This window comes from Saccoglossus kowalevskii, chromosome 13 (genome assembly GCF_978046115.1).
Source record: "Saccoglossus kowalevskii chromosome 13, keSacKowa6.1, whole genome shotgun sequence".
NCBI lineage: Eukaryota > Metazoa > Hemichordata > Enteropneusta > Harrimaniidae > Saccoglossus > Saccoglossus kowalevskii.
Genome location: NC_140653.1, coordinates 29,366,865 through 29,392,011, shown reverse-complemented (window position 1 = coordinate 29,392,011; position 25,147 = coordinate 29,366,865). Strand labels below are relative to the sequence as shown.

At 36.9% G+C, this 25,147-nt stretch overlaps 1 protein-coding gene and 1 long non-coding RNA gene across 3 annotated transcripts in view; both read left to right on the top strand.

Moving 5' to 3' along the window:
* LOC144351847 (uncharacterized) overlaps positions 1-15,035 on the top strand; it is a 29,476-nt gene extending 14,441 nt beyond the window's left edge. The window contains exons 1-2 of one of the 2 annotated variants that reach the window (XR_013420462.1): positions 12,700-12,786; positions 14,923-15,035. This is a non-coding gene — a long non-coding RNA (uncharacterized LOC144351847). Of the gene's footprint in view, positions 1-12,699; positions 12,787-14,922 lie in introns of those variants that run through there. The other variant, XR_014931335.1, reaches the window with a different exon arrangement.
* On the top strand, positions 15,035-20,464 carry LOC100372109 (neuropeptide S receptor-like). The gene is made up of 3 exons (XM_006811615.3): positions 15,035-15,057; positions 17,205-18,228; positions 18,455-20,464. The coding sequence occupies exons 1-3, from the start codon at positions 15,035-15,037 to the stop codon at positions 18,548-18,550; spliced, it is 1,143 nt and encodes a 380-aa protein (XP_006811678.2). The 3' UTR covers positions 18,551-20,464.
* The last annotated feature ends 4,683 nt before the right edge of the window (positions 20,465-25,147 follow it).

Below are 25,147 nucleotides of genomic sequence, written 5' to 3'. Positions count from 1 at the left end.
TTGTAGGAGGCACATGTTGATGTACACATCTCATACTGTATTACTGTCACAGGTATAACCATTTCAGACATCTCTAGTACATGTAGTCATGATGAAGTACCTTCAGTCAGAAACACTGCATTCATGGTACAGCATGAACATCATTTTCAGTACAAGTCAAGGCGGAATGTACATATCACTACTTTATGACAATAACTAACAGAACATTACAATGATACAGAAATGTCCTTGCTTGCTCCTCTCTACACAGCTGGACTTTTAGGTCTCCATACACCTCCACTCCTCTCCCATTTCTCTCATCGTTGCAGAAGAAACGTGGGACAGCCACTCTGGAAAATATGTCCTTAAAGTTGTCTGGGCAAAACTCGCTTGCCGCTACCAATCTCTCGTATAGCCAAGTCAATTGCGTACCAGTCTACAACAATCCCTCCGTTTTTCCTCTGAACTGTTATGCTCACGTATTTTGGTGGCGTGGTCACCATGTTCGAATTCCCGGCAACACAATACGCGTGTGCACATCATTTACGACAAAATTGGCACTTTTAAAGTAGTCCAAAACGAGTTATATGAAAACCCGGCGCTTTGCGACAATATGAGTCAGCAAGTTCCGAACAGAAAACCGATCTGCGGAGACTAGTCTTCAAGATTTTTTGTTTTTGAGAACAGGCGAAATTTAATGCGCGCGCGGATGTCATCCATAAAATTAAGTCTGTGTGGCCTAAGTTCGAGATTGAATGTTGAGTTGGCAAAAGTTGCAATATTTGTTAGTCAGTGTTTAGTTGTGTATGTTTGAATGCAGTTTTATATTTACGAACATTTCTTTCACAAACATAAAATTTGGTTTTTGTATAAATTAATAAATTATATTTATATAAATTTACTTGCTTACTTGGGTTCTTTGCAGACTGTCTGCAGGCAGGCTGTCAGTGGTTTGACAGTATATTGAATAGCGACATTGTATTCGTTTTTGTCGAAGACTCATTTCGCATTCAGAGAGGGGTTTTCAAACAAATCTCATACTTAGTTCCTTGTTATAGACACTCTAGTTAATGTATAGTTACCTTCTACGGTAACGTGTGACATGTATAGTTAACTTTTAGGGTGTGTGGCAATAAATGTCTAAAGTTACTCCGTTGAAACTGAATGCAACAGTTGTGTTCCTAGGTAAATGTTCACGAGGTACACAAACGGTTAGCTTTATGTTGGAACCGACGCCACCTGATAAGTTTGAAGACAATTGGCAGATGAATATTACAAGAATAAACGCCTTTGTACAGTAATGGTGTTCCTTACATATGTCGTTTTTTTCACAAGACCTAACAATAAACATTAGCTCGAAATATACCTCAGAGTCATAATCTTCGTACTTGTGATGTGCAGACATTTAACTACCTAGAACTGTATCCAGGTGAAACTTGAGTTTTCACGAGGGGCGTTTATTTCTATTATTTCCATTCGATTAGTGCAATAATTATCAGTTAACAGTGAGTTAGCTCTAATGTGACTTTATTGCTTGACGTGTGGGATATATATACTTAGGACGACTTTATTGCTATGCTAAATTAACACGTGCGCAACTGTCAGTTTGACGTGGCTTCACGCGCATACTCCAAAGTACGCAAAAGATGAAGTCGTGTGTCGTGGACCAATCAGCCCGGTATTTGCCCGCTGTGCGCGTTGGTACAACAATGTATGAACCTGATTTACAGTTAATACTCCATTCACTCCGTGCTATATTCCATTCAAAGTGTTCTTTCACTTATATTAATATGATTCGTGGAACGTTACGACGGATATCACGACAACGCATATATTAATATATATGAAGTATAATCTTGTAAAACAAGCAAATGGCATTTTTACGTCATATTTATAGTGCATATTGCCAACGTACGTTGACCTCATTATAACTCACAAATGGTGAAACGTTATTGTATTAATCTTATATATTCATTATATATTATACATATTATATATTCTACTACAACGCAGTGTGTTCAACTGTTAAATTTCTTCACTTTCTATTCATTTCGTTCGAGACTGTCTGATAGAAGGGTAAATGAACCAGACGTATGTACTGACAGAGTTTCCGTGAACACGAATTGTATTGGAAGTCGAGTATTAGTGGAACACTGACAATAAACGTATTAAGCAACAACCATGTGATAAAGCCATGTTATATTTTCAATACCACACTGACAATTTGATTGGTTCTTCCACGCGATTTGAGTCTATGACGTCACCGACTACCTTAAGTCGTACAATAAAGATATATTTTCTAAGGATCCCGTATGATAGAAAAAACAAAATATCCCTATTTGTTGGACGGCTACTTTCAGAATGCCCTACGATATAAAGTATATAAAATATCCACCGCCTTTAACGCGCCACCTGGAAAAGTAGGTTACATGGTATACAATGTTCAAAACAGTGTTGCAAATACTTAGTGTGATGCCTACTATCGACATCACGCGATGGTGCACGCACGCCTGACATCAATGTTGACTAAACAAAGAGTAAATAATCCGATATATGGAGCTTTTCTTGTCATGCCCTCCAGCCTAGGTTGTGTTAGACCACCAAACGTTACATTCACATTACAACGAGCAAATGGCAGTGTTGCATCTACGTCATATTTATATTTAATATTGACCACATAGGGTGGCCCTACTTACAAATGGTGACGCTAGCAATTCCACTAAACTATTCTGCTGTAGTGTTTTTTATTTTTTTATTTTCGACACCCATGAATAGGCTTTTACCCTGTCTGTCTGTCCATCTGCCCGTCCATCCGTCCGTCTGTCTGTCTGTCCATCCGTCTGTCTGTATGCTGTGAAAATTAGTTCTTAATAATGACAACATTTTATTTGAAAACAAAAATATAACTGAGTAGAGTAAAACTTCTGCCGATTTCGAAAAGTCGCCGTAACTGCGAATTCTCGTTTCGGCGATCGTTCATATGTCACGCTCCATTAGCATAAATTAGCATATGATCGTAAGTGTAGTTCCGTAAAATAATGACTTGTCTGTTGTTTTGACAGACAGGGTTAGTTATGTGTTAAAAAAGGTTGTCATCTGATCATTTCGAAGAGCTAGTTGATACTCGTGACGTTATGGAGTTGCGCCATATGTGCCGTTGTCATTTTTTAAATCCATGTCAACAAAATGTAGCGTAGTGTGGAACGAATACCGGGAAATATTGCCACCGCTAAAACACTATAGAAAACCGCGAAAATCACAGTTCCTCATATGATACTTTTCGGTATTTTTACACAGACTGAGACAATACAGCAAAAACTGAAAAGAAAGTCAATGTGCCTCTGAGAAGCTTAACGTTTCTTTTCTACAGCCGTGGGGCACACTGCATCACTCGTAAAAATTACTTTCAATTCCTATAAACGTCATAGTCGGGCCGTGACGTTGTGTCACAATATTGTATTAACTGTATTTTTTTCAATGGACAGTGATGTACTTTATCTAATATGCCATGGCAGTTCAGTAAAACAAGTGTAATGAATCATACATTAGTCTATGCAAGCACAATGACATCATGAATGTCTATCGCAAAATAAGCTACGATATTTCCTGAATTATTATTATTAAGAATTGTATTAGTTCGAGTATTTTTGTAGTTTCAGGGGTTTTTTTTGCAACCTCGACTTCTCCGCACACATAAACTTGTTTTACCAATAATGAAAAGACCACGGTTTGAATTGACTTCAAAATTAGTAATTATGTTACGAATGCATCCCTAAACCTTAAATACAGTGATAACTATATTTTTTAATCGCAATCGGGTAAACTAGCAGTTATTGGCGTCCATGTACGGCGATCGGTTATGCAAATGAGTCAGAACGCTCGTTGATGACATGAATAGGAGCTCACATACTACGAACTGTGGGCAAGTTGTTGGCCTTTAAAAATGAATACATGGGATATATTCAGGGTATCAAATTCGTGACCCTATAATATGTCAGATTTATTAATTTGTAGTTTTTCATTCGTTCTTCGCCAAACTGAGGCTCGGAACAATTTTTGCAATTGGAGTTATATCTTCCGTTTTTTGCCTTGTGTTTTACTAGATGAAACGTGGCTCGATTTACATTTTCAATTCTTCGTGTTTGCTGCTGTATTACCTTTCTCTCCACTTCAAAAAAATAAGTTGTATCTCAAATACTGAGTGTGATGCAATTAGAATCACGTGATGGCGCCACTGCATTTCTAACATCAATGTTGCTCACAGTGACTATAATGGACAGTACATTTCCATACTTAAGGTGGTGATTTGACAGAGCATGTACATATGTTCATAAGATATATTGATGTATATTGATGAGATAGGTCCTTTTAATCACAAGAGAAACCATGGTTAGTTTGTCAATAGGTTAAGACGGTCAGCGGTGTCTAGTGTACTTGTCATTACCTATTTATACGGTTGACTACATGTCCTTGGTGTTATATGTGACCTGCGTACAATTTATAGATATAACACATTCTGTAAGCTATGATATATCATTACGGTACGCATGTTTGATTATTTAATAGACATTACACAAAAAATGGTCGCCGGGATCTCGTTTAGAGCGAGTAGGACACGTGACTTGTACCACTCGAATAATGTTCCATTTTCTCTCGTCGCATTTTCTGTCTCTCTGATATATGTACCCACGCTATCCTAGAACAGTGGATGCAATGCATGGACTGGATTGAACACTAACTCAGAGTGGAAATCAAGTCTCATGTCCCTGTCGCTTTTAAAGATGGCCATTTTTATCTAAGGCCTATTTTGTTATAGATTTAAAATTCTTTGCGACTTACATCAATGTTTATGTGAGTTTGGATTGATATGTATTATACGTCGACGTCGTTTTGGTTGTGCGCACTTATTTGTTGAATTGGATGATGTTTCTACTGATGGTTTTTGTGGGCACTCGCAGCAGGAATGGTCTATCCATTAAATATACCAGTAAAGAAACCATTTCCGCTGATTCGAAACCTTGTACGTGATTGTGATTATAGTACTGATTGTAACGAGATGTGACTGTAGGGAAATGAAATAAGATCCTGTGAGTGCTCACTGATCGCGTGCCGATCTCTTCGACCACCAATGTCGCATGGGTTTGCAGGTGAAAATTACAATAATATTTATCACTAAATGAATCTTTGATGTATCAGCCTTGTGATATAAACACTAACAAAAAATATACGACAAAACAATTAACTGGTAATGTGTCTCAGTATAACTCCCGTTGACTCAAATCGTATTTGTTTGCAAACCCGTGTCCGTCATTGGATCTTCATTATACTCTTAGTAGTGATTTAATTAGCTTCGGTACTGAAATTGAAGTGATTAAAACGCTCGCCAAATCGGCTTGTGAAACGCAGTCACGGACATGGAGCTCTGCTTTGAATCGATTTCTTTGGTTAGTAGATCGTTATGATTACGATGTTTTGTCAATCGATTATTTCTTAGCGGCCAAGTATCAGTCTATTTCACAAATGATACAACTAGCCATGCTTATGTGCAACACACAATATGTAGTTTCCTGGATGGTGCATACTGGTATTCATCTAAGTGGTAGGTACAGCCTTGAATTAAAGTATGGTTTGGGGTCGTATTTATAGTCGTACAGTTGTACAGAATAACAGCGTCCAGCTTTTATTCTAAAATATTTATTGAAATAACTCAACTCTAGTTCCAATTCGATGGCCGTTAAATCGCCTCTAATCGATAATGAGACTAATATTCAGAACTAACTAGTTCCGTTTCCAAATTTAGTTCAGTATAAACTTCCACAAATCATTTGCGAATCATCTTCAGAGCGTCCCTACTCACTAAATTAAGTGTATGTAGTCTGACCCCCTCTCGACTCATATTGAACCGTCAGATTCGTTGACTAATTCTGAAATTAAAGTTGACAAGTTGACGCATTGTGATTTTCCTTAACTTAAAACAACTCTTATATATGACCACTTATATAACGCAAGAGTCAACCCGGAGAACATGCACGCCCCATTACCCGAAACAGCGTGAATCGTGTTTGGGTTGGTATCGACTTCAACGCGTATCACGCTAGATTGTTTGTCTTGAACACGAGTAACTTTCATTTATTACATATCTGAATGCATCGACTAGATCTTTACACCATATTATCATTACCAACTAGCATAGGCACGTATCATATGGCTCGAGATTCGAGCTAACACACGATTTATTAGCACATCTGCTCAATGATGTGATCGTGAAACGACATGCACAAGGACGCTTCATTTTATAGCGTGGGATACGCATTCAATGTCTTCAATTTTTATGAACTGGTGTCATATTATTATTTTGGAATTTATCTGTCACCCAATAAAATTGTGTTGTGTGTGAAGGATTGTATCTATATATAATGAAGTCGACGACTTATGTCCAAGGAGGCCGCAAGAAGAGCACCTGTCACAATTCTGTGTCATGTCGCTGTATAACTATAGATGTACACACCATTTACCAGTATATGTTTAGTCCCACAAGTAGTTCAGCTTTACGTAACTCGCTGTCTCAAATACACGCGCATTTTGTAGAACTATTGAAGTGAATATTATGACTTTACGTAGAGTAACACGGGGGATTGCTTCTGGTATACATGTATGCACACCAAAGAACGTGTGGCGTTGATAATCGATGGTGATTATCAAAGTATTCACCTCCTGGGGCGGAACACTGTACACAAGGTAATTAACATTCTCTTCCCCGATCTCCCAGGCGGAAATACTCTTATGTTTTTTAAATTATGGGTCTAATTAGTAACAAAGATATGGCACAACTACATCTATTTTTCTCGTCCAGTGGACGCCTCGTACGTTTTCCCAAGTATCCTGTTGCATATGTGTAGTGTACCTGTATGTAATGAATGTTCTACTAACTAGTTACAGGCAGTGAATACTACTACGATACTTTAAGTGAATTTATTACATCTGTTGATGTACTTTGATGGTTAAAGAAGAAATAACTTTATGCCCAGTTGAAATTGATATTCATAAAAAATCAGAGTTTATAAACACAACTCAAAACACAGAATGACTAACAAGCAATTTACAATAGATCGTCAGAACACACAGGATCCTGTTTCACGTACGAAAACCGCCACATGAATCTGAATCATAGCTAAGAGGTTGTTATCAATATTTAATAAATGTGTAAAACAACGTCACTCACAGATATGTCAATATATTACAATCCTTACGTTTGGTCTTATTTTTCATTGTATAACAAATCTGTAAGTTGTCGTGCTGGTTGTGTTTACAATAGAGTACTTGCATATACACACACAATCGTAGTGACGGTCTAAAATGTCGACTCTTTTGAGCGAACAGGGAAAGGAGAATGCCTCTCGCTGATGCTGTCTGAATTGATTTATCAACAAATTTCTCATATAAATGATCTTCTCATGATTGTGATTTAAAATAAACAATTAATGTGATTAAAACGGCACAACATATACGAGAATAATATGAAAATAATATCGCTAATGTGATATACATTTTAACATGGTATGCACTTTACACGCCAGTGGTAAGGTTTCAATATTCATATACTGTAGTTATTCTTCCGTACGCTGTCGCTTCTCATGTTTCAAATGATTTATTTGTGGAGCTATCTAATATTTAATGGTTGGCGCAAAAGTACATCTGCCTGACGATCATATGTTATCAACTGACCTAGAAATGTTTCTGCTACACCGCACTGAAAGGTCTTGTAGTATTCGTAGAAGAACACTAATTATACAGTTCATGAAAAATCCGTTTGTGATAAGTACACTTTGTTTTGAATGTGCTTGGGCATGATTGCACAGTTCATCGAACAGTAAATATTTCCAGTGTTTGATGGACTTGATAAACACATTGGGCCCTTCACACTAATTAGGTGCACGTGTACCGAGCTTAAATTTGCCTTGTTGTCAACCCAATAAATCCTGTGGTGGTCACATTATTCTACCACGCCGTCACAATTAAAGCTTAATTAATGATTGCGTACTTCCATTTATCATTTAGGCCTCATTTTTATCTCACTTTTTATTAATTCATAAACTTTAATACGGTGATTCCCATATAACGGCCTAGTACATCAGCATTTAGGAAATATGGAATCTTCGAGGCCAATTTGGAATGATGTAATCCCCTTTTATAATATTTCAGTGGAGTACAGCACACTTCGATCAGCATGGGATCTTCCAGTGTCACGCATGCGTACAACGATCGCAAACGTCGTCGAATGATCGGAACGTACCACCACCTAAAAAGACTTGATTCGGATTTTTAAACGGTACTGTGCTTTTGATGTGGAAACATAATACGACCTTAGCTTCTTGCGAAAGATTGCCATTCCGGAGGTACTTTTACCGGGAGATATGCACTGTATTCATTAACCTTGTGTCAGTACCTACATTAGGACCTTACTCATTAAAGTCTCTCTAGGCTTTATTCGAATTACGTAGAGACGATGGCGGTAATTACATCATCGGTAGATATGCTGACGTGCTTGATACTCGTTCTGCGGGGACGGTGATGATGAAAGGCTAGGTAAACAGTTTGCTCTCGTCATTTGACATGCCATAATCAGCCATTCTTCACTCAATTCATCAGCACAAGTCATAAGGCCAGGGGTACAAACAAGATTTGATGTTGCTGCCTGATAGGAAATGTTTACTCTCGATTATGTTTAGCAATGTGATGTCATCGATTACATAGCCTTTCATTGTGATAACGCGTGTTCTCATATTCCTAGTCGGTCGCAATGACTCATGTGAGCATTCAATAAAGCTGTATTTGGGATCTGTGAATAATACTAGTATGTGATGGTCTGGGTTTGCAATAATTGTAGGAAATAGATTCAATTTATAATTATGCTGATGATTGTTTGAGCCCCCATTCCATTGCTTGTTTAAAATTAATTGTTTCATCAAAAAAAGAAATAAAAGAAAAGCGTTTTCAGTTTTCCTGAAATGTCATTGTCCATCGTATCTCTCAATGTACAGTAACAAACCATTCTGACTACATGTTCTCGTCCATTTAGCATTTTTAAGGCTGATTAATACAGTTTGCCACACACGCATGCCACTCAACAGTCACAAGACCCTTAGCTTTATAAACTATTTCCCGTTGCAACAGTGCATTGGCTTATATGATTACTTTCAAACATTTGATTTTATACGCATGATCAACATGCAGTATTGAAGATAAAAAAAACCTTGGGAGAAGGTCACTTACGGAAAAAAAATTTGTCGATATTTTTCAACGCAAGTCGTACTGACTGCATTCCTGGACCAATAATAGAATCGTTGGCCATTAGCTATATTATTGACAATCTATCGAATCAATAATTCCAAAAGTGTCACTGAATTCTTTCTTATTTCTTTAAAAAAATACTTACGTCACTTTCGAATGCAGCAACAATGCGGCTCGTGACGGGAACAGAATTCCGCAAACCACGAGATCGCTACAGATCTTATTTTCGTTGTCATTGGGGTTGTTTTCTGTCAATAAATATGAAAAGGCACATAATAATATAGGCGGAAACAGTTTTCAATGCCTGACAGGCTTGAAAGCCTATTGTTATTGGTTTGCTTGTTTTGGTCTTCCGCGGCCATGATTAAAACTTCTTCTTAAAAACAGCAGTGTCATTCCTCCTGAAAGTTTTGGTATACATTCCGCTCTAAAATTAACTGATATGTCACGTGTTTCGACGCTATTTTAGTGAATATTTAAAACTCGGAAATTGTACTACTTTCCGATTTAGTGTGGTATCTATGAAATATGTGTAGTGATATTCATAAAAAAAACATTGACATGTTACCCTTTTTATTTTCCGAAAACGTGTTTTAAAAGCAGATAGTAGCTGGAAATAAATGTGGTGATTATGTGGTAATGTGACCTCATTAATAAACATATATGCAATATTTCAAGCAGATAGGAACATGCAACCAGGAATAGCATTGGGCAAGATACGACTAATATATCAGATGATCATATATGGTCATTTGACCACATCATTATGCAAAACTGTAATATCTCAATCATTGTTGCAGATTTCCTAAAAGCAGCCAGTAATTTGACTAACATACCACATTAATATATATAGTAATCTTAACGTGCATAACTGTAATATATCCAGCACCACAAAAGATAGGGACATACGTATTTATAGGTACTTATAACGAAGGCATTGAACATGAGATATGACTGACATGTCAGATGATAATATATGTTCATATAATCTCATTAATTTGCATAACTGTAATACCTCGGGAATATTGCACAACCACATATGCAATATAATAAAGATACTGAAAAAGAGATATGACTAATATATATATTAGATTACCATACATGGTCGTGTAACTTTATTGTTATGTTTTTGATAGCTCACTGAATATGTGCATGCCAAGATTCATTGCAAAACATCGTTGCAATTTGCATAAACAACCCACTTTAATCAGCTAATTCATGATTACCTTAATGCCTTCGTTTTTGGCCTTGAAAGCTCTTAGTTGCTGCTTTACAGCTATATTTATTTTAGATATTACAAATGCTGAAAATATGTACTACGTACTCCGGTAATCGGTTGATGCTAAGACCATATGACCTCCGTGCTCTTTTCGCGGGATTCTCGTGATAATCTCTTCTTATCGCCATTTTAAATATGTAATATTGTAGGACAATAACTCGTTCATTGGAGCCATTAACAACGCGGTTACTGGTATATTGTTCACTTTGTGTCAAACTGTAGCAAATAATGCACTGTTCCTGTGGAGTTTAAATCAATTTGTCTATTTGGCAACTGGAAAAATACTCTCCCTACTTTTTCGTTGGTGTTTGGCCATTTTTACAAATGTATATATTGTATGGTGTTAGACGGTAAAACCAGCGAGGATTTCGCATTATAACTTAGAACAAACACATTATAATCTACCATAGCATCCTAGGATAGTTCAATCTCGACAATACATATGCTTGCGTGAATTTTAGAGAATGTCAGCAATTGTATGCCTCAAATAATATGCCTTTACAAAGCAATTCAATATTCTGTGTGCTGATAACCTTGCGTCAGTATATTTATAACACGCCTATTAGTAACTTGAAGAAGAACCGGTAATTTTGAGAGATACATTCGTAAAATACAACAAAAACTATTGAGCATAGTCACGCGTCGCATTTGAAAATAAATCCCATTTTTGTGAACGGTCAAGAGGTTGTGACTACTAAGTTAAGTAAAAAAAGATCGTGAGTTAATATTAAAATAATGTCTAATCTACACTTAGATTATACCTACGTCATTATATATACAGAATATGACGTTTTAACGTTTTAACGTTTTTTGTTTTTTTAAATTAACATTTTATCACTGAGTACTCGATATTTGAGTTGTAATTAGTGTAATTGTGTTATAATCGGATCAGATTGGATTGTTCGATATATATTATAAAAACGTACTAATCTGATATTACGTGTAAGTGTAAATGGCAAGGCCGGTGATGGTGATGTAAATTTTGCCTCAAAATCGTTTGTTGGAATTCGGTTATGATGGTACCAAAGACGTTGATACGAACACCACACGTCAACTATAGCAATTATTACAACTCTGCATCAAAGCTGAAAGGCTGAATTGTATTATATTAGACGTCATGCTTAGTTCGGTGTGGTTCAGTTCAGTTCACTTGCTGCATTCGGCTTACAAACCAATACTCACAAAACTGCCTGCTTTTAGACCATAAACTCGCAAAAAAGAGGAAATACGGCATACATCCCCCGGGGAGAAGCCGCTCAAACAACTCGCTCCATTAAATTTAATCGTCGTAACTGAACTGAACGAAGTGTGCGAGGAGAACGGAACTTCGTCACCTGAGAATTTCTCGCGTCAACGTTAATTCATTTGGGGAGGGTTTTTACAACTTAAACGCCAATACATACGTATTGCTTACATTCGCTGGGTTCATTTTTGTAAGAAGAAAGAAATATGGGATGGAATGTGTAAAAAAAAAACTTTTTCGTAAACATTCATCAATAAGTGTTATTATGTAAAGTGGTACATGTACTTCCGTTCATAGCACTGCAGTTGATCACGTGACAATCCCATTGACGGTTAATACGTCTGAACACTTCTTGCAAACAGACCTGCGTTTCATTGTTTGACACACAAGTACCATGTCAACTGCTATTATAGATATGTGCGATGAATGAGAAACACAACAATACGAAATAGCGAACCCCCGTCATCATGACGTCATTAAGTCGTTCACGAGAATCAATACTCCCAACTCAATGTTGCGTCTATGTAATCACAATTTATATTTTCTATTACATTTCATGCGTTAAAATATAATGAGAGTTTTGTTTTTAATTGTGATGACACCGTAGCAGAATATGGTCATTACTTTAAATTATATTTGTCATTCAGATCAGATGAAATTAAATTTAATGCTTTGAAGTATGTAGACAGTGTTCGGTGAATATTATGTCATTTAAATCAAATTTTAGAAAAGGTGCTCAGTGGAAAGCACAGAAATTTGCATAAATTAAACTAGACATGGATAACAACCCATTGTAGAAACGTGTATTCATATAGCAATTGAGAGAATGTATTCTAATTGGTGCATCGTTGACGCGCATGCTCTGTGTTCCGATATTCCGTGCAGCTACACAACGACGTGATCTGTAGCAACATCGCGATCACTTGGTTTGCGCATTTCCTGTGCTTCGATTGGGGACTTGGGGAGCTCAAGTAAAAGCGATATCCTTGTATGGGTGAGTTGTTTAAAAATCACGGATGAAATGGCGATTTCGCCGTGTCCATGACGTTGATAATGATTTATTTATTCACTGGCATGCGTGTCTTCTGTCGTCCGTTAAATCTCAGAGCAACTTCACTTTCAACTAACGTTGACTTAGAGAAGCAGTTCTTTCCATTTTGGCGTTTAGACGGTGAGTCTTTTAGTAATGTTGTTCAAACCTATGAATACGTACCTCGGCAGTATTATTGTAACGCTCATGTACACGCTGCTTCAATTCAAGGCTGTTTCTGGTATATTGACTGAGCGTTTTTTTTTCTGGCAATACAGATGGGTTTGAAAATCAATGTTATCAGTAAACCAGTTGGATTTTCTGTGCGTGGTTTAGACTTCTACATTTAGTAGTAAGTTTAAAGTACATATATTCATACACTCAATGTAGTTGAAGCAGATGCCGTACAATGCCGAACAGTCTATTAGTAGCTTTAAAGCTCGCTTTTAGTTGCATCAGTTCTATATTCTTTTCTCGTCGATTTTTGTAAACAAAAGACAATTATTGGAATGGCTGGTGATGAGTCAATCGATGGATTTTAAAATGTCATGTCAGCTGCGGTATAATACGTACACGCATGTGGTTCGGAGCATGCAGATACATACATGTATTATATATCATTTCTTTGAAAAGAGTATCTTCGCAATTACCAGATAGAATGCAATTATCAACATGATTCTCTCTTCTTGTGCTATTTTGAGTACGAAGGTGAAACATATTATTGAGCGGAATGTGACACATGGCAACATTATTGCATTTACGTTGCCGCAAATGACCCGAGAATCACGCGTGATATATATATATATATATATATATATATATATATATATATATATATATATATATATATATATATATATATATATATATATATATATATATATATATATGTATATATATATGTATATATATATATATATATATATATATATATATATATATATATATATATATATATATATATATATATATATATATATATATATATATATATATATATATATATATATATACATACATATATGTCGTGTTCACATCTGTTTTTAGCGTTACTTTACAACGTGAACACCGAGGTAGAGAGGTTTACAAATAGCACAGTTTTAACCTTCTTGAAGGTGGCAGTATCAGCACCGGCGTAACTATTACGTAATAGTTACGTCGACGTAAAAACAGATGGGAATATGTTACGCCGGGGTAAATGGCCTTAAATGTGGTGGAGGCAACACCGGCGACCATTCACAAAGGTATTGTAAGTGTATTGGCGTACTTAACTGAATTTGAGGACCACAGCATGTTGTATTTAAATGCATTTCATTTCAAAGTAGGCAGGCCCGCAAATGCGTCAAGGCAGTTTTAGTTGTTATATTTACCCGTATATCTTGTTCAACTCAATTGCCGACTGGTTCAAACATACAGCCAAACAAATGTTTCGTTCTAGAAGTTTATATGTATGTATATTATGTATGTAACATGGTACAGTATACTAGTATATTGTTAACTGTGATTGAAAAAGTACACAGAACACAATCGAAATATTGCCTATTTTAGCAAATCCTGGTGTGAACGCAAGATTATGAGATTTTTGTGATTACCGGGCACATCTTATGCCGACGTAGCTTGTTTCTAGTCAGAACACAATAAGAGTCGAGATCTCATACGTGACACAAAATGACGCTTCCGCGCTTCACAAATACCACGTCAGTTATGTCAGAAATAGTACAGTTCCTCGTAGCGTTTAAAACTACTTGTCCGTGTGTTGTTGTTTTTTAAATTGCTCATGTATCCTGCGAATAAGGTCGACTGAGAACGTACTGTATGGTACTAAAACTATGAACGGGAATTTGAAATTCACGCTTCGGTCAGTGGCCTGAAATTGATGTATGTACGCTTATCTGCAGGTAACCCACAGTCTATAGCAAAAACAGTCTGAGCAAGAAAAAGCAAAAAAATAATGTTTTTGTTTTTTTTCACTCTCGAGTGTCCACGGACCTGCATCTATACCTTAAGTAAATCTCCACTTGAAGTATTAGCAGTTTAATATGTTTTACTACCCAGTGTAAATGTATTTTATTTTATGTATTTTTTGTATTTGTTTCACAGGACCACTTTTAAGCCACTTTTACATCGCACATACGTATGCTGGAAGTTATCGTTGGTAAAATGTACAACAGATTGCAGTAGTGACCGTGAATATAGATACAGTAATATCACAATGAAGAACTACGAAACAGCCGGGTGAGTAGTAGTTTCTCTTTCACTCAGTTCACAATCGGTTATTAATAGCGAGATCGGGTTTGAGATGAGAATAATTCTGCTCATTTTGCAAAAAAGAATATCAGACAATCGACCCATGGTCTATGTCCGTGACATAGTATATTACTCACTGCTAATTCGGATTCTTGGTTCATTTGCTTGGCAACATTAGGTCGGCGCGTTAGCAGATATAAATTATCTAAGGGGAATTAATAAGCCCCTAAACACTGCCAGGGAAGTATGTGGTAAGCCCCTGTCAGCGTGGGATTTAAGTGATATACCGACAAACGTGGTACGCCACTTTACGAGAATATTACCGGGTAATTAAAATTGAAAGAACGCCATATGACACTACGATTAACCCTTTTACGTGATCTAATATATCTGCGATGTGAAAACCCCGTTCTTGAATTCGAAACACAAGAAAGTTTCAATTGATCTGAGAGAGTGCTTGATCCGTGTGTACTACTCCACATGCACCACACATTAGGCGGCAAATTTTCACTAGTTTTAGAGTAGAAGTAGGTATATATTTTCTTGACTTATTTGCCCAACAGTTTAGAAAGATTTTAATTGTCCTTTTTTTAAGAAATTTGACAAGAAGTCAAGCTAAAATGTCCCGGTGTGATTACATCTATGCAACATTTGAAAACAGTTGCCAAGTTCAATAATCCAAAATTCAGAAGTGAGTATCCCAAACAGTAATAAATTTGGAGGTCTAGCAGTTGGGGCGTGGCAGACCCCTTAGCAATAGTTATAGTATGCATAATCGCTTATAAGTGTTTTGAAATCGATAGACAATTTAAGGATGAGATGCATATTTCGATTTTTCATTTTTTTGACCAAGTCGAGAATCACCATCTGTTTTCCCGAGAAATTGCATATACCTAATTCCTGGACTATAGTGTAGTTTCATTTCTATAGTTTTATTCGATTCGCAAAATCACTAACACATTTCCGTGGTAGAGACGAATAATCAACACATTGATTGTCATAGCTACTCTGTCAATATCTGTTATGACAGCTACGACGTAAGAGTGTTATTTATTGCTAAATAGTTCATCTTTGAGCACCTTACTAATAATTGACTTCAAACATCATCATTGCAAACGCCTTAAGAGAGGGTTGGCACAGTTTGCTTTCAAAAACAGAAACAGTAGTCATGGGAACTCAAAACTATGATCATGGCATTAATTTATTTAAACAAATGAGAGAGTAGCCAGAAAGTAATTACAATGACAGGATGAGTAAATGTAGTGCCCGACACAATGCTGCACTCAGACGGAAAATTAGTTTAGAATATTTACATAAGCCATTGCCCGAAACGTCTGGCTATTCGGAATAATTACCTAAGACAACAGTTATCAAATATATATATATAGTTGATATAACATGGTTTACTGTATGCTTAAGAGGTGACATGCAACACAATTCATAAATAGAACAATTCCATATGTGTTAAATGTCAGTCTTAGCATATTAACAACCAATTTAAAATGTGTGTCATATCCTTAATTTATCTTACGTTGTAAGAAGTGAGTTCAGGTTATAATCCCAACTAAGATCACTACCTCAATAGTCAACAATTCAAGAAGGATTTTGATAAGCTTATTTTTTCAGCAGATGAACGAACATATATATATATATATATATCATTTCCTTGTCAATGCGGACAGTCAAGCCTTCTGATGCTTGTATATCTTAACCATTATCGTGTTTATGACATGCTTAGCTCCTCTAATAATCCCGCCATCAGGGAAAAGACAGCGTTTATGACGGGAGCAAGACTCTCTCAAGGGCCAGCCATACCTGGGAATAAGGCGTTTATGACGTGCCTTAGCCCTCTAATGGATTTAATATATCAGAGACGACAGCGTCTATGACATTACCTACACCATTTTTACGGCCCACCGTCTCATGAAAACAACAGCCTTTATGGCAGTACATAAACTTTCCGGTTGGTCTACTATCATGTTCATGACAGTAAAGCGAGTTTTTGACAGTCGGCTTAGTATGGACAACGCGTTGTTGGCATAACTTGAACGTTTTGACGACGTTCGGTCACTGAAAGGACAGTGTTTATGGTTGTGCCCCGGGGTCTTATTAAATATTATTTTGTTTTTTTACAGGTGGGCTACGATGATAACAATGATATACCATAATGCTACTAGCATGGACGAGTCGGCGCTAAATTCTTCAAATTCAACTGAGATTGCAGGGCCACCTCGAAAATATAATCGGAATGTTCGTCTAGCGGCGTTCATTATCATCTTCATTATTTCGATTATCGGAAATTCTATCGTTTGTACCTGGATGTGGACCCATCGCAAGCAAAAATCTCGAATGAACAAAATGATTCTGAGCCTGACCATGGCGGACCTATTTGTCACTCTTTGCCCACTGGTGACCGAGTTTGTCCAGGAGTTGCTAGAGGCTCGTTGGATAGCTGGAGATACAGTCTGCCGCGGAGTTATGGTTCTACAGACCTTTGCCATCCACGCCTCAACCAACAGCGTTGTGGTAATATCCATCGACAGGCACCGTGCACTTCGTAACCCGTTCGCCAGAAATATCCCGGTGAAAATTCTAGTCAGTGGAGCCTGGATTGCAGCTTTTGTGTTTTCAATACCACAAGCCTTTGTATGGAAGCTAGGCTACCGCAGAAACGGGGTTCCCAAATGCACGTCTATATTTTCAACATTGCCGGGCTTCCATGTCAAAATCTACATGGTGTATGCATCCCTGGTTGTGTTCCTCATTCCCTTCTGCATTATATGCATACTATATCTTCAAATTTTAAAAACCGTATGGGAACGAGGCAAGGAAATTAACTTAGATAGCAAACACAAGAAAGGCGCGGGTCATAAACAGATGAGCGCCATTATTACCCGCGCAAAGATTAAGACGCTGAAGATGACCCTTGTGATTATACTGACCTTTATTATCTGTGGAATGCCCTACTTCCTGATGGAGATGATAGTGAGTAACAACAATACCGTGAAGGTCGACCCAAATGTATACGCAGTGCTTGGAATTTTCGCGCTATCCAACAGTGCCGCCAACCCATTCGTGTTTCTCTTCTTCAATTCGGACAACAAGCTCTTCCTCTTGCTGGAGCAGCGTTTCTGCTTTACCTGTTTCAAGACTCACGAGGTAAAAGGTCATGCCGTTAAAAGTTGTGACATGGACAAGTCTGATGTGACAACAACAATAAGCTGCGTCTGAATGGCGCCGTTACATATTGTTGTTCAAAAAAATGAAAAGTTCTGTCGGTTGTGGAGTGTTAGTAGTCTTAGAGCCACCAAACCAGAATTTGAAGATTGCCTATTCTTCATTCGCCTCTTGAGGGCCACTGATTCCCGTATTCTTGGTTTCGCAGGAGGAAGACCGACGGTTTGTGTCGACTTTCTCTACAAGAAATGGTGGTGGACAGGAAATGACGTCGATAACCACTCGTAATTTTATTCGGACGTGATGGTGTGATGCGAAGATACCTTATATGGGTTAAGGAAAGAATGACTTTCTTGTTATATGGAATTGAAACACGACAATACTGACTGTCACTGATTTCCGTTTAGTTTTCTCTGAACTAGCGCAACTACAACTACAGAGGGTGACGTCACATCTACAGAGGGCGACATAACGCATAAACCAACTATTGCAGACTGCAAGACATGGTCATATTCATGAATGTCATCCTTCATAATCACCAAGAACATTACATAGCGCGAACAACGACAGACATTGTCACTGACAGCATGACAACGTACCCCGTTGCAAATATGTTACAGCCGTACTACACACATCTACAATATTGACCATTCGAAAGAAAAAAAAAATCTAATAATCAACTTTCAATAATCATTGAATTATATTCCAAAACTTAGTACTATATACATACCGAGTTTTGATTACATTGATTTTAGTTTAATTCAAAAATTTACCACATCACGCATGTATAAATATTGCCGCCTGGTGGCGCGCTTTCATTGCAGCGAGTATTGCCAATGATGTCACCAACGTTTATTTATAGAACTGTACTGTAATCTGATTCGGTGAGTGTTTTAGAACCATTTAGCTTTCCCTAATCACTATTCATAAAATATTTATAAAAAAAATGCGGTTATAACGCCGTTGTGACTAGGTATTCAGAAATTATGACAATAATGTTTTTAAGGGCATGTAGCTGCCATCACACATATCTAACGATTCTCAGAGATATGTTGGAATATTTTTCTTCCCATTTTTGTTCCCGTAATACAGATTGCGTTATTTGCAGTTCTTGTCTTGTAGCGAGCCGACATTTTCAAATGAACCCCAACGCCAAGTCGTTTAATATCATGTTACGGCCATTGCTGTAAATTAAGGCAGAAATAATAGGTTACTGGGCGAGTACGTACCCAGCGTGTAACACTCAGCCTGAGTATCCATGATTGGCTACCGGTTCAGGAAACACCTTTTTTTACTGGATGAGTTAGAAGTAGTATGCAAGATTGTACCTGATTAGCTGCCCAGCCATAACACCTTACCGGCGAACCAATTAGGCAAGACATTGCTAGATCTGACTACCAATCGACTTCTGGCACGGCTCAATTGATGTTGTCATGTTTGTCTTATTTCTAGTATATAACAAAATGTATGTGTTATGTCTGCAATGCGTAAGTCTCTCGAACAGCCAGCGAAACTGTTAGTACAATTTTACATACATTAGTTTTCAATCAGTTCGTGCGATTTAAGATTTTGAATTCCTTATCACAACTCAAACGCTTATACCAGTTCATTATATTATGATTCAAGTCTGTCGACAGTTCTCGGGTAGAATCGTGTTATTGCATTTCAAATTCAAACGCTGGGGGCGTATGTCTGAAATGTCGTAGGAAAAATTCAGACACACGCCCTCAACGTTTGAATATGAGTTATTCCGTCAGGTTTTAGAGACGAATTAGGCCACAAAACAGGCGACGATGTTCATGAATGAACTAATAATTATAATCCGAGAATTACGGGAACACGTTTGGTGTTTGCGTCGTATTTGTGCGATGTTCTACCGCCCATGGTTCTGCTCGACTTCAATTAACGTTCTCTGTTTTTTGTTCCTCTCTGCGTTTTCGTTTGTTGAAACATTATGAATTACAGATGAAATATTGTTGATGTTATGAATACTTAATATATCCGTGATTAAGCAGTTTTGACATTCACTCCAATCCATTATCTTTAGACCCATCTAGTCAGAAACAGAATTTAATATTTGCAATACACAGAGAAATATTATCCCTCTCTGCCCGGAATTCACTCCAACTTTGACGAATATTCTGTCTGTATTCTGTTTAAAAATTGAACTACTTTTCAATCAAACATTTTGCTCATGTAATAAAGCGTTATAATAGAAGTTTAAAGTGTTATCATGTTAACTCAATAAGGATTTTTATTGGGATGGCTTATACTAGGGGACTGGGCAAACTTTCAGTTTGACCCCGGGCCAGTTCTAACCAAATTTTGTCGCGAATCTTATCTAAACTTAGTACCAACCAAAATGGCGAAACGCGGCATTTATACACCAACAAAATATTTTTTCCAGTGAATGGTCAGCCCGGCGATAACTGAATTGTAGATAGTCATTCATAATATATTTAAATTGTTTAAATAGAAATAGGAGGTGTATGTATGACGTAATAGCGTGTATATTTCCTTTTGGCAATGTGAAGCCGTAACGCTGAAGTAGATTTCACATCGCACAGAACAGCTTTACATCAACGTATGATTAACACAGAATATGACACTAAATTACCGACAGTCCATAAACATGTGAGCAATTCATGAGTCGATCATTCACAACCATACGTACTTGTAAGCTAAAGAACACCAAGCTTGAATGAGAACTGCACAGATTTACAAAAAAAAGCGGAAAAATGTTCTGATATTAATCTTCAAACGATTAAACTAAATATTGGACCAAACTGTGTTGTAACAAAGGATAAACAATATGCCACGCATATACTCGTGTCTGCCAATTCACGTTACAGTCACGTGATGTGTTAGTTCAGCCTCCTGACATTTACAATCAGTGGTGTTTACAGCCGTATATGAACGACAGCGATCACATGACAATTGACTCAATTAATAACAGCGGGAAGCCTCCCTCTTTTCCACTTTATTAGTTATGCGACTACTTAACACAAGAATATATTGAGCGTTTTAATATTAGTTTGCTTCTAATTCAACTCATATCTATAAATGAGTAGGAGTAAATAGAATACTAGTACTATTATTTAATACCTGTAAAATACATTATTTTCGCTGAAAGAATGATTCAGAGAATATACCTGTTGCCTATATTTTACATTCAGTTTGTCAGAAATCAGTGGAAAATAAAATTCCATAAAAAAACATCCGATAAGTCTTTTCAGCAAAAATTAATTAAAATAAAGTATTTTACAGTAGAATATGTGAGTATTTTTATGATGTTCAATGAACATGTATGACTGATACGATGATTTGCAATCTGCGTAGCAGTATGCTACTATGGTTTACAATACGCATATACATATAAGTGATACTATGAAAGTATGATTTGCAATCATTACGTTAATATGCCTGATACAATAAACCTATCAGCCTTTCCAATCAATCATCTAACCCGATCAACGTCACAAGTTCTGACCGACCGACTGACCAACTACTAGTAATCAAATTGTATATAAGGATCAATCGAATTTTTTGGCTGCTAATGTGGTATGCATATATGAATGATGAGTCTTTTTACGATATTTTCATGATCTGGGTATAATATGAGGTTATTACGAGGATACCGAAAAATATGCCCGAAGACAGTAGAGCGGGAGAATAGACCGACGTGCAGCGGAGGTCGATGTGACGGCGTACTGTCTGAGTGCACACTTTGTGGTATCCTAGTAATAACCTTATTATTAAATTATTATTATTATACATCCTTTCCTTCTAAGGATACATCTTGGGAATGCCGAAATCCAAAAAGTATCGAACATATTTAACGAACTTCTTTGTGTGGAGTCCGGTCTAACCCTAGGGGCTGCCATGTTTGTTTTCATTATTAGAGAACGCTTACGCACGCAATCGCTCCCTATTTGGAATTTCCTATTTTGCAAAACCGCAAAATTACAGCACGGGACAGATGTATAATAATAATAGTTATTCCATACGTTGGATATTTGTTTTATTGTGATGTGTGCAGCGATTCCGGATACCATCATCTTGATTAGTTGGATAAAAAGTCAAATAGTTTGATTTTACTTTGCATTATCGCATTTCTTGCATAATAATGCTATTTATAATTGGTCGAGTTTCGAGCTTGCCACCATAGCAGATCGCCTAGCCGATGTAAGAAAACACGCGCACGTCGGTTCAATGAACCTACATTGACTCGACGGCATGCGCAACACGTACACTACACTGTTGACAGTCCTCGGGACTAATGTAATTGTGTTTCCTAAACATTCGAAAGCCGAAGGCGTTTGATGGGAATGCGAACCATTTCACGCGAGGGACTTTAGTCCCGAAAGACTGTCTCCGTCTGCAGGTTTTTAGTTGATATCATAATTCATAGTTGATGCTGATGTCACGAAATAAATTATATTAACATAATGTTGCAAATCTAAATGACCCCCTGAATGCGTTGATTGTTCACGTTATGGACACAATGAATACAGTTACCCCAACCAAAATAGCAAAGAAAACTATTAAATCGCCTAGAACCAATGAAACAACGTGCATTGTTTGTGGCAGTCAAATAGAAAATATAGAAAAAAGGAGGAGACTGTTTCGCGGGATCAACAGAACTACGACATGCGAATTTGTTGTGGCAGAGACGATCGGTCTACATCTTTCCAGTTTGTATGCGTGCATACAATGTGAATGAGAATGACGACTCTGCAAAAACATTGGATGAGTTTCGACAAACTAAGCGCGAGTTATTGAAAAGGTTGCAGGCATTTTCCTCTAAGAGAATGACAACTGGAAGCACAGGCGCTCGGAACGTTTGCAGATCATACTTTAGATCATTTTTTATTATCCAAGAAACGTTCCGAGTGTCTGTGACTGGAAGTGGGGGATCCCTGCTTTTGGCATGACGAGTGTCAACACGGCACGCAGACGAACACATCTCTCCTCTCTGTGTAGTTTGCTATAGTGTCTCGCTGGTATTCTTTGCAAGAAATAACATTAGTAGTCTAAACGTTTCAGCGCTTTTACAATGCATTGATCAAGATTTGTTTGTGATATGATATCAAAAACTACCATTTCACGATTGGCCACGGTAAAATGACATCTTCGCGACTATTCATTGGCATATGAAAGTACCCGGAACTGATAAGAAATCTTACCAGTGAATTGCAGCACCGGACAGTCGGTCGGGCGTTCGCAATTTATTCACGCCTATTACGTTTATACACAATATTTATTGATAATAACAGATTAATATTAAGTACGACCGACTGTCGACAGTCTATACGTACATTTAACCAATGACCTATTTACTTGACATGATATTCATTTATCTTTGAGCTAGCATTCATTGCCACAATATTCCGACTAAATAAACATTATCCTATGCTCGCTACTGTAATATTTTTGTTATCTGATATGATATTTATTCAGCAGTTAAAGGGTCACATGCTACATATATGTGAAATTCTTAATGTAAAGTTTTTGGACAATATATCGTTCATATTTCAAATTAAATCTTTTCACGCTGGTATATATGTATGTCACATAAATGAAGAGCCTATAATTACCTCACCTCGGCAATTTGTGACGATAGCTAACCACTATACTAATATAGATCGCTGTGAACAATGAGTTATACAATCTACACGACTTCTCCGACAGAACAGTGGTGCTGCAAACATCCACTTTGTTTGACAACAGCGCTTATTATTTTCTTAATGTTCCTAAACAGCATTTGAAATTGCTTTAAATGAAAGTTTTAAACGTTCCCAATATTTAATTCATGGTGGTAATTCGTGGTGCATGGGTATTTAAATACGTGCCATTCGAATATGAATGATACGTTTCCATGGAAACAACAATGTTACTAGAATTATGCATAATGCTGAAACTCAATTCTATGATTTGAAAATAAATGTTACAGTGGTTGTATACAAAGCCACTTAAACATATACATACTTGCAGTGAAATGTTTGTGAAGTTACGTACATTCATGTGCAAATATCTGAAATATCATATAATCTATTGTTGTAACATCATATAATAGTTGGCAACATAATGTGTGCAAGTCTTCGAAACGACATGATCAACATAACTTACACCACCTGGAAAATCTATAATTCCCAATATTGATTACAAGTCAATACAACATCAACATGATGAATGACTGGGTTATTTCATTACGTTTAAGGTAGAGATGCAGGTTCGTGGGCACTTGGGGTGGATTTTTTTTTTGGATTTTTATTATCCAAAAAGTCTTGGCTATAGACTGTTAAAATTTTGTAGAATTGTGAATAGTGAAACATACTCAAAAAACGATTTTAAATTATAGATAACAGGTGCAAAATTATCTCTTTTGAATGCTTAGCAAGATTTAGAAAGGCTGTACATAAATAATTGAAAAAAAACATGGTGAAAAAAGAAATGACGGGATCTCCATATTATGCACTGTATTTAACTTTTTACAAAACGATAATACATTTTAATTTGAAACTGTAACAGCCATTTTAATTATGAGCATTAGCAAACTTCTTACTGAGTGAATTGTTATGCAAATTAGCAATTATCTAAGCTTCTTTTTAGTGCACATTCCAGAACTTTAAAAAAAATAGCTCCTAGACGCTTTGACCTTTTGTTTTGAAATTTTCACAAATGATTGGCAATGTGTTTATCTTCAAAACGCCGTCGGGGCATTGTTTTTAGTTGAATAGTGTTACAGCAATCGTACAGACAACTAGCCTGGGTGTTAATTTATGCATAAACTTGAAGTAGTGAAATTTTAGCTGCTGCCCTACAAAATTGACAACTGGTAGACAGTTTTCAAGACGGTGTTTTCTTCATAGTAAACAGATGTACCCATAAACCAATTTTG

Coding starts and splice junctions, on each gene's coding strand:
- LOC100372109 (XM_006811615.3), top strand. CDS start 15,035: ATGAAGAACTACGAAACAGCCGG. Junction 15,058..17,204: donor AAGAACTACGAAACAGCCGG/GTGAGTAGTAGT, acceptor GTTTTTTTACAG/GTGGGCTACGATGATAACAA. Junction 18,229..18,454: donor CCTGTTTCAAGACTCACGAG/GTAAAAGGTCAT, acceptor TTGGTTTCGCAG/GAGGAAGACCGACGGTTTGT.